A 10,090-nucleotide genomic window follows, 5' to 3' on the forward strand; every position below is an offset into this window, starting at 1 on the left:
ATAGCCTTCCAACATACGTAGCTCATTCATCCTGGGTCTTTTCGGCCTCCATCCCTGGGTTAAGAACAGGCTCTAAACTTAGGTAGTTCCAAGTAGTTCCAGTGGGTCTTGGGGGTGAACGCCAGAAAGTTGCCAGGAAGCATGGGTGCTAGGCAGGTCCCCCAAAGACCGCGGCCTGGACCCGGCTCTCTACGCCCCAGGCGTCGCCCCACCTCGGTTAAGGAGCCTCCGGCCCAGGGAAGGTGGGTGTAGCCCCGGTCGGGGCGGCGACCGAGGTCCAGACCAGGCCCCTGTGAGCAGGAGTCACGGCGACCGCGGAGGGAGGAGGGGCGCTGAGCTCGGGGCTCTTCCCGCGAACTACAGGCGCAGACCACCAGCCCGGCTCCTCGGCGGCTGGGGGCTCTGGGTTCCCGTCCTGAACCCGTGCCCCTGCCCGTTGCTCTTCCGGGGTGGAGGGCCGCCGCGAGTCCGGCACAGACCCCAACCCGCGGGGTCCTCTGGCAGCTCCGAGGCGCGGAGCCCCGAGCGGACCGAGGAGTCGGGGCGGCGCGGGGCCTGGATGCAGGGTCGGGCGCGAGGTCGCGGCTCAAGCGCGGGGCCGGAGACCGAGAGCCGCGAACGCGTGGACGCTTGCACAAAGCTTCCCGCGAAACTGACGCACACCGGGCGGCCGCGAGGAACCGCCCCCCGGCCGCGCCCCTCCCCCGCGCTCTCCTCGCTCCTCCGCGCGCCTGCGTACTCGCCCGCTCCTCGTTGGCCGCGGCGGGGCGGCGCGCGCCGGCCGGTGCAGTGCGCGCCCCTCTATTGGCTGGATGGCGGCGGGCGGGGGGTGTGTCTGCACCGCGCCCCGCCCCCGGCTCGGCTTGCGGTGGTGCGCGCGGCGACAGCGGCGGCGCGTGGCAGGTCCGGCGGGCGCGAGGCGGTGGCGGCGGCGGCGGCCTGATCCCGGCCCAGCCTCGTCCTGCCTGGCTGCCGGGACCCGAACCCTGCCCGCCCTCCCGGCTCGCCCGGCGCGCCGCGGCCCCGCCCCGGTCCGGCGCCTCCCGAGGGAGCGGCGCCGCCGGCCGAGCGCAGGCCTGGCCATGACCGACTTCAAATTGGGCATCGTGCGGCTCGGCCGGGTGGCTGGGAAGGTGAGAGGCGCGGGGCCGGGGGCTGGGCCGGTGGGCGCGGGGCCGGGAGCTCGAGACTGGGCCGGGGGCGCGGGGCCTGGCCGGGGGCGCGAGGCCCGGCGGTTGTGCGGGTGGCGGGCCCGCGGCGTGTCCCCGCTGGGCAGCCTTCTGCGGGCCGCGGCCTTGGGGCTCCGACGGTGCGCCGCGGCCCGCGAGGAGGGGGTTAGGGGCTGCGCTTGCGGCGCGAGGAGCGCAGCACCCTTCGGATGCGGTGCGCTCGGTCCTTATCAGGACCGGTATGTGCGCGCCACTCCGTGCCTGCGGGTCCTAGTGGAGCTTCGCACAGATCTCACGCTGCTGGCGGTGGCCAAGTCTGGCTGAGCCTCAGTGGGCCTCCCCAGAGCAGGGCCTACCTCTGCTTCTCTCCCTTACCTGGCCCCGCCCTCCGCGTGTTCGAGGCTGGGGCTTCCTAGCACCTGTAGGCATTGAGGCTTGGCTGTTTCCAGGAGCCGGCCGGCCGTGCAGCTGCACCAGCCACGGACCTTACCCTGGATGGGAACCCTGTTCCCATCACCAGCGGCGGAAGCTTCGGGTGGGAGAGAGGAGCAGAGGCAGTGAGATAAAGGTAAAACGGATTCAGATCCTAGAAAAAAGCTTTCCGAGAAAGAGTGAGATTGGTCCGTTTGGGGACCGCTTCCTGCCCATCATGCAAGAGGGACTTCGCTTTCTAACTAGGGAAGGGTGGGATTCCATCAGCTCTGAGACTCCCTTTTAATTTAGGGCCTGGTTACATTGTCACTTTTTAAAGCTTTGATTGGGAACAAAAAGCTACAAAGGACAATTCAGTGGGCGGCTGTGTACCTAGTACCCTTACTAACAAGTAAACTTTAATTGATACCTTCTGGATATTCTGCCTCAACCCTGGCCCCCTCCCTGTACTCTAACGAAGCCACCATGGTGGGCTAGGTTTATTGGCGTGTTAAAGGCACAGAGTAGAGGTTGGCCAGTTCGGTAGCAGTTCTTATGGTTAGTTCCACGCAGATGGGAAGTGCAGCCTGATACCTGCTCCTCTGGCACAGTCTTGGGTGGGGAATGACCAGCTTTTGGCAGGGCTCTGCCTTCTGTGGTAAATTGCCCACACCCCTACCCTGCCGACCTCTCAGTCTGAAGGGGCCATTGCTACCTATCACCAGTGCTTTACCCAGATCCCAAATGTGACTTTTGAAATGTGGTTAATTTGTAGACCAAGTACACCCTGATAGATGAGCAGGACATCCCGCTGGTGGAGGGCTACTCGTTTGAGGTAAGGACCGCCTCCCTTTGTGCCCAGGGGTGGGTCGAGAGGGCCTAGGAAGCCTCTTTCAGGACATGGGTCTCAGCACTGCTGCTGTGACCCTGGTCCTCCCCGCGGCCACCCTGCTTGCCACTCTTCCTTGAAAACAAACTGGTTGTACCATGTTTGTGACTGAATTCAACTGGGGACAAGGCCTGGCTCCTTAGGAGATGGTCCAGTGTCACCATACCTGTCCTCTGGCCTTAGCCCTGTCCTTCCTGGGGCCCCGTGCTTTCCTTCCACTCATCTTCCTGAGCCCCTGCCTTCCACTGTCTCCAGCTTCTGTTCTTGCCCCAGGCCACCACCGCCCACTCCTCCCTTCCGGAGACCATCTGGGAGACTGGACCCAGCTCTCTCCTGGGCCTCCTCTCTCGCCAGCAGCCTCCTGTGCAGGGTTAGCTTTCTCACTGGATTGTGGGCCCGTTTAAGGGCAGGAGAGTTTATTTCTCTGTGTCCACAGTATGGAGCACAGTGGTCTGTGAAGGTCCCTTGCTCAAATGCAGGACAGTGGTTGTTGGGACATGACTGGGTTTCGAGCTCTGCCGGCTTCCAGGGTCCCAGGAACAGGCCTGCCACCTGTCCCTCTGGCTCATTCACGTCACTCGGTTTTTCTAGGAGGTAATTGAACTGCTGCCAAGAGTCAGAGGCTTTTTAACAGACCCGAGTCTCGTTCTTTCTCAGGCCCGGATGGAAGTAGACGCAGATGGAAATGGTGCTAAGATATTTGCGTATGCCTTTGACAAAAATCGAGGAAGGGGGTCAGGAAGGCTTCTCCACGAGCTGCTATGGTGGGTATATTTTAGCTGCTTGCCATGCCCGCCCCCCCCCCCCCCCCCGGCCCTGCGTGGCCCAGATGTACATAGGGCATGTGGTGCCGGGGTGGCATTCTGCCCTCCCGCTTTCGCGCCACTGCCACTACTCAGGAGTGGCTGCGTGTTGTGGCACCAGCGGGGCAGCCTCTGTCTCCAGACCAAGAGCTCCGTCTGTCCCGCTGCTCACTGGGGGACACAGCCTCCCTGGGGAGGGTGTCTTGCCCCTGCTGGGCTCTTGCCAAGCCTGTTAGTGGCATATGGGGAAGGGTCTGCAGTCCTTGGAGTGCACCCTGGGACCGCTCAGGTGGGGCGTTTTCTAGGCTGTGTGTTAGACGGCCTGGGGTTCCAGCCTTGGCTCCCTACAGCCTAGTCTTTGTTCTGGGGACTGGATTGTCAACATGGTCCTCTTTGGGCCACGGACTGACACCGTGGATTTTGGGCAGCGCTGTTCCATCAGTATAATGAGGGCCCAGTTCAGAGCACGTGGCTGAGGTGTTGGGACGGTCTGGGAGGTGGACTGAGAGAGTGGTCTCTGTCCTAGGGAGCGGCACAGGGGAGGCGTCGCTCCCGGGTTCCAGGTCGTCCATCTCAACGCTGTGACTGTGGACAATCGCTTGGACAACCTGCAGCTGGTGCCCTGGGGCTGGCGGCCCAAAGCTGAAGAGACATCCAGCAAACAGAGGTGGGTCTCCTCCAGCCTGGCGATGGAGGCAGAGCGCCCTTGCGGACAGCCTCCTCCAAGCCCTCGTTACCAAGGGTGCCCGTGTCTCTGCTCTATTCTGGTGCTTCTGTGAGTCGGGGGCCTTGGCTACTTTCCCAAGAAGTGGAGAGCCCTCCTTTTCTTCCTGGAGGCAGGTGGCATTCCAATGACTGTCTTTCTGGGCTGGTCTTGTGGTGACTGGCCCTGCTGGGAGAAGGGCCGTCTACCTGCCTTGGGTGGGACTTCCCCGGGGCCCTGAGGTGCGTGAGGGGTCTTCATCTGAAACACTGCCTGTGCCCAGGACGGCTCAGGCAGCCCACGTGGTGCGTGGGACCTTGGGATGAGCTGGGGGACCCGCAGCAGGACGGGAGCTAGGGGCCAGGGTGTCCCTGGCCGCACCTGCACCCTAGGCTCCAGGGCTCCCCAGGGCTCCCGTGTGTCGTCTGGGCAGTGGCGGTGGCTCCCAGCAGGCAGGCGTCAGCGAGCTTGGGCAGGTCAGTGTTTTTCGGGATCTTGGCAAGTGACACTGGGTGAACAGTTGCAGCTCTTGCCCACGGGGTCTTGCGGGAGCCCTGTGCAGCAGAGGCAGACACAGCAGGATGGCCAGGCCCAGGTCTTGGTGGGAAGGGGTGGTCCCCAGGTTCTCTGGAGGCCACACCCAGCCCATGCTGCCTTACTCTGCAGGGCCCTGCACACCCTTACTTCCTGCCAGGCTTGTCAGGGCGAGTGGGGCAGGGCCAGGGCCAACAACCCCTGGGTTCTCTCCTCTGTTGTCACAGTGTGGCCCGAAAGTTCCCTGTCCTTGAGAGGAAACGACCCTTTTACAATAGTCACCCTGTAGGGTTTGGGTTGGAAGTGACAGGAACCAGCCCCAGCTTGAAACAAAGATAGGGTGCTCATTGGCTCCCTGAGCTGCGATGTGCACAGCCTCAGGGCTGGCCCCTCCAGCTCCTCCTCTGGTGCGGCCACCAGAGCTGCAGGGCTTTCCATGCGGGCAGTGTCCCTGAGGCACCGAGCACACCCTGGGGTCACCAGGTAGCTCGTGTTAGCTCACCTAGCTGCCCACTCGCTGGGGAGGGAAGGCTGTTCCACCAAACAAAATGAAGACTGGTGGTGCAGAAGGAGGAGGGAAGCTCAGCAGGCAGGCCAGTGTCCATGGCCCCACATGGTCTAGGGTGGACGCCTTACCCCGCCCCTTCCCTCCAGCTGGGGACCTGGCCTACAACGCAGGCATGCGCCCTGACTGGGAATCAAACCAGCGGCCCTTCAGTCTGCAGGCCAGCGCTCAATCCACTGAGCCACACCAGCCAGGGCAAATAGTTCATTTGTATTGTATTTTTTTCCATTACCATTTATCCCCTCATAGTCTCTTCCACCTTTACCCACCCTTCTCTTTGCCTTTTTTTTCTTTTAAGATTTTATTTATTTTCAGAGAGGGGAAGGGAGGGAGAAAGAGAGGAAGAAAAACATCAATGTGCGGTTGCCTTTTACATGCCCTCAACTGGGGACCTGACCTGCAACCCAGGCATGTGCCCCCATTAGGAATCGAACCGGCAACCCTTTGGTTTGCAGGCCAGCACTCAATCCATTGAGCTACACCAGCCAGGGCTACTTTTATCTATTTATTTTATTATGTTTTATTGACTATGCTATTACAGTTGTGCTGATTTGTCTCCCTTTGCCCTCTTCCACCCAGCACCCCCCACTCCCTCAGGCCATCCCCCACCCTTGTTCGCGTCCGTGGGTCACGTGTGCAAGTTCTTTGGCTGCTCCATCTCCTGTGCTGGACTTTACAGCCCCAGGGCTCTTCTGTGACTCCCTGTTTGTACTTCCCAATCCCCTCACCTCTTACCTATTTCCCCACACATGCCTCCCGTCTACCATCAAAATGCTCTCTGTGTCCATGATTCTGTCTCTGTTATTCTTGCTTGCTTAGTTTGTTTTCTAGATTCAATTGTTAATAGATATGTAAATTTGCCATTTTTGTTCATACTTTTGACCTTTTCCTTAAATAAGTCCCTTTAACATCTCCTGTAATAATGGTTTGGTGACGATGAATTTCTTTAGATTTTTCTTGTCTGGGAAGCTCTTTATCTGCCCTTTGGTTCTAAATGACAGCTTTGCTGGGTAGAGCAATCTCGGCTGTAGGTCCCTGCTTTTCATGACTGAATATTTCTTGCCCGTCCCTTCTAGCCTGCTAAGTTTATTTTGAGAAATCAGCTGACAGTCTTATGGGAACTCCCCTATAGGTAACTAACTTCTTTTCTCTTGCTGCTTTTAAGATTCTCTCTTGATCTTTACTCTCTGGCATTTTAATTGTGACATGTCTTGGAGTGGCCTCTTTGCATCCATCTTATTTGGGATTCTCTGTGCTTCCAGGACTTGGATGTCTATTTCCTTCACCAAATTAGGGAAGTTTTCCTTCATTATTTTTTCCAATAGATTTCCAATTTCTTACTCTCTCTTCTCCCTCTGGCGCCCCTATGATGTGAGTGTTGGACTCTTGAAGTTGTCCCAGAGGCTGCTTACACTCTCCTCATTTTTCTGGATTCTTTTTTCTTCCTGTTGTTCTGATGGGTTGTTTTTGGTTCCTTATGTTCCAAATCATTGATGTGATTCTCGGCTTCATCCACTCTACTGTTGTTTCCCTGTAAATTGTTCTTTATTTTGGTTAGTGTGCCCTTTGTTCCTGACGGGGTCTTTTTTATGCTGCTGAGCTCCTCACTAGTTCCCTGAGCTGCCTGATCACCAGTGTTGTGAACTGCGAGTCTGATAGGTTGCTTATTATCTCCAACTTGTTTAGCTCTTTTTCTGGAGTTCTGATTTGTTCTTTCATTCGGGCCATGTTTCTTTGTCTGCTGGTTTTGGCAGCCTCCCCGTGTTTGTTTCTGTGTATTAGGTAGAGCTGCTGTGACTCCGTGTGTTGGTAGTGTGGCCTAATGTAGTAGGTGTCCTATGGGGTCCAAGACACACCTTCCCCATCACCCAAGCTGGGTACCCGAGGTACACTCTTCGTGTGGGCTGAGCACACCCTCCTCCTGCAGTTGAGCCTTAGTTGCTGTTGGCAGGTCAATGGCAGGGATTTAGGCCAGTCAGCTGCAAGGACTGGCTGTGACCACTGACCACCGGCCTCTCTGTGGAGGATCAGCTGTGCAGGGGCAGGGTGGTGGTGCTCCAATGTGGTTTGTAGCTGTCCACTGGGTGTGCAGGCCCTGGGATTTCCTGGGTGGTGCAGGCCAAGGTCAGTCCCCGCCTGTGTTCTGCCTAAGGCAGCAATCTGAGATGGCTGCTCCTTGTGCTGGGCTTGGAGATTCCCAGAGGAAGACAAACTGTGAATCTAGTCTGGCTGCTGCTAGTGCTGGGCCTGGGGCTCAGTTGGGGCCCTTGGTGCTTGTTTGAGAGGATTTAGGAAATTGGAAAGCATGAGCCAAGACCAAGCATTCACAGGGAGAAGCTACGAGTCATAGCTCTAAGTTGGATGGGAACTGAGCCTCAGGGGACCTCCCAAGTGGAGCAGAACGTGTTGGCCAGGTTGGTGGAGTCTCAGATATGGCACCTGCCAGTTCTGTGGCTCTGTCCACCTTTCTGTCTGGGAGAAAGTTGTCCCCCAGCTCCCGCCTTGATGCCTACCACCTCAGCCTCCCCTGCATGCCACTGGTGCCTTTCAAACTGCCCCCCTGGTGCTGGAGCTCAGAGGGAGTGAGTCTGAGTAGGTGAGTCCGTGTGTGGGCTCTTTAAGAGGAACTGCTTAGGGCTCCAGCAGCCTCCTCTACAGACTGATTTTTGCAGCCAGAAGTTGTGGGGACTTATCTTCCTGGCACTGGAACCCTGGACTGGGGACCTGGTGTGGGGCCGGGACTCCTCGCTCCCGAGATACCCCTCCCGAATGTTTACCCACCACACGTGGGTGTGGGACCAGCCCATTCGCCATCTGCGCCCCTCCCACCAGTCTGGGTGGATGTGGTTTCTTCTACTCCGTGGTTGTCAGACCTCCGTTCACCTCGGTTCCTGAAGGTTCTGAGTGATGGTGGATCTGTTTCAGTTGTGATGCCGACGCGGCTGTGTGAGGAGGCGAGCCATCTGACCTGGCGCCTTTGTCTGTGTTCAGGTTGTGTTCACGTCGTTGTTGGCTGGTAGTGGTTCTTTGTGTCTCCCAGATCCCATCCATCGTCAGATGTGTGGTTTGCCGCATCTCCCGTGTTCTGTGCGTTGCCGTTTTGCTCAGGGCGGTGGCTTTAACGCACGGCGGCTCTGAACCGTGTGCGGTCTGCTGCGTCTTTGTTTTCTCTCGTCTCCTGGGCCGTGGGTGTCACGTCGGGGAGTTCACAGCCAGGCCCGTTCGGTGCAGCTTTGGTTCTGGATTTTCTTCTAGGAGATCTTTTGTTTGAGGGTTTTGTTTTAGAGAGAAACAGCGATTTGTGGTTCTACTTACTGATGCATCACTGGTTGACTCTTGTACGTTCTCTGACAGGGGGTCGAACCCGCAATCTTGGTACATCAGGGTGATGCTCTGACCTACTGACCTACCTGGCCAGGGCTGTTTGAGGTCTTGTGTTTAGGTCCTTGTTTCATTTCGAGTTAATTTTTGTACAGTGTTGGGTGAGGGTGACCCTTCCGTCTTTTACCCAAGTCCCTGCAGGCCTGGCCCCCGGGCGTGGTTACCCTGCCCTCTCCTCTCAAAGTGCAGGTGATGCCTCCCTGGAAGCCCAGCTCCTGGGTGGGCCACTCCCTGTCCCGCCCACACCCAGCTGCTCCAGCTCCCTGTGGCACGCTAGAGGCCTCACTCAGCTCTAGTGGCAGGTGGAGCTCCTGAGTTGCCACCGTGCTGTCCACTCACACAGGACAGGTGTTTAGGAGGATGTGGCACCATTCACAGCATTGAAGGGGAGAAGGGCTGTCCGGGGCCCAAAGCAGGTGCTGCTGGGGCCACGAGCAGGGAGAGGGGCTGCCAGGCCTCGCTCAGGTGGGGTGGGTGTTGGGACTGAGACCGCATGGTCCCCGTGCTTGCTGTGTGCCCATCAGTCCCAGGTGTGGGAGAGACAGCCCTGCACCTTTCGGTGGGAAGACAGAGCACGCTGAGCACTTGGTGCTGCGTGGAGAAGAGATGTGCAGTGTGGTGGCCAGTGGCCGCAACAACAATCAGGGCAGGGGCCTGCCGAGCGGGAGGGGGCAGCCGGTCCGCCCTGCAGCCTGGCCATGGTCGCCTGTGCCTGGAGCCAGCCCCCTTCTCCCCTTCAGGGAGCAGAGCCTGTACTGGCTCGCGATCCAGCAGCTGCCCACCGACCCCATCGAGGAGCAGTTCCCCGTCCTGAACGTGACTCGGTTCTACAACGCCAACGGGGACGTGGTGGAGGAAGAGGAGAGCTCCTGCACCTACTACGAGTGCCACTACCCGCCCTGCACGATGATCGAGAAGCAGGTACGGCTGTGGCGAGCACCCTGGGCGCTCCACTCCCTGCGTCCCCTTGGGCCCCTGCAGCCATGGGGGCTGGAGGCGGGTCCTTCCCGATCCAGAGCCGTAGCACCTCTGCGAGACTGTGAAGCCCCTGTTCTGTGTTCTCTCAGCTCCGGGAGTTCAACATCTGCGGGCGCTGCCAGGTGGCCCGGTACTGCGGCTCCCAGTGCCAGCAGAAGGACTGGCCTGCCCACAAGAAGCACTGTCGGGAGAAGAGGCGCCCCTTCCAGCAGGAGCTCGAGCCGGAACGATGACTGGGTGTGGTCGGCAGCACAGCCCTGAGTGGCGTCGGTCTTCCGTGGGCACTGCGGACACGGTGGTGGCTGAACCTGGTGGTGCTGAAGGAGCCAGCACCACGCCGAGAGCGGCGTGGCTGAGGCCCTGCGTCCCGGCGCTTTGTGCTGTGGCACAGCGCCCCCTGGAGGTGTTCCCTGGGGTAGAGACAGACGAACCGGGGAGGCTCCCGCCTGGATGCTTCTCGTTATTTATATGTTAATATGTTTGTAAACTCATGTACAGTTTTTTTGGGGGAGGCCATAGGGGGTTAGAAAGTACAAATAGAATCATTTGCTGTATTCCTCAAACGGCAGACGGTCAGGCCGCATGTGTCACACCGTCAGAGAGCAGGAGCTGCTCCCCTTGGGCGCGCCACTGGGGTGTGGCATCTACAAGGGCAGT

General features: G+C 58.9%; 1 protein-coding gene across 2 annotated transcripts; it reads left to right on the plus strand.

Annotated features, from left to right (window-relative positions):
• The first annotated feature begins 862 nt into the window (after window positions 1-862).
• On the plus strand, window positions 863-9,996 carry ZMYND19 (zinc finger MYND-type containing 19). 2 transcript variants are annotated; one of them, XM_053918480.2, is made up of 7 exons: window positions 863-1,133; window positions 1,619-1,737; window positions 2,356-2,415; window positions 3,127-3,233; window positions 3,799-3,939; window positions 9,196-9,376; window positions 9,523-9,996. In XM_053918480.2, the coding sequence occupies exons 4-7, from the start codon at window positions 3,133-3,135 to the stop codon at window positions 9,664-9,666; spliced, it is 567 nt and encodes a 188-aa protein (XP_053774455.1). In that variant the 5' UTR covers window positions 863-1,133; window positions 1,619-1,737; window positions 2,356-2,415; window positions 3,127-3,132; the 3' UTR covers window positions 9,667-9,996. The 2 variants fall into 2 exon arrangements, with proteins under 2 accessions (XP_053774455.1, XP_053774453.1); XM_053918478.2 differs by lacking the exon at window positions 1,619-1,737.
• Window positions 9,997-10,090: the final 94 nt, after the last annotated feature.

This window comes from Desmodus rotundus, chromosome 1 (assembly GCF_022682495.2).
Source record: "Desmodus rotundus isolate HL8 chromosome 1, HLdesRot8A.1, whole genome shotgun sequence".
In the NCBI taxonomy this organism is placed as follows: domain Eukaryota; kingdom Metazoa; phylum Chordata; class Mammalia; order Chiroptera; family Phyllostomidae; genus Desmodus; species Desmodus rotundus.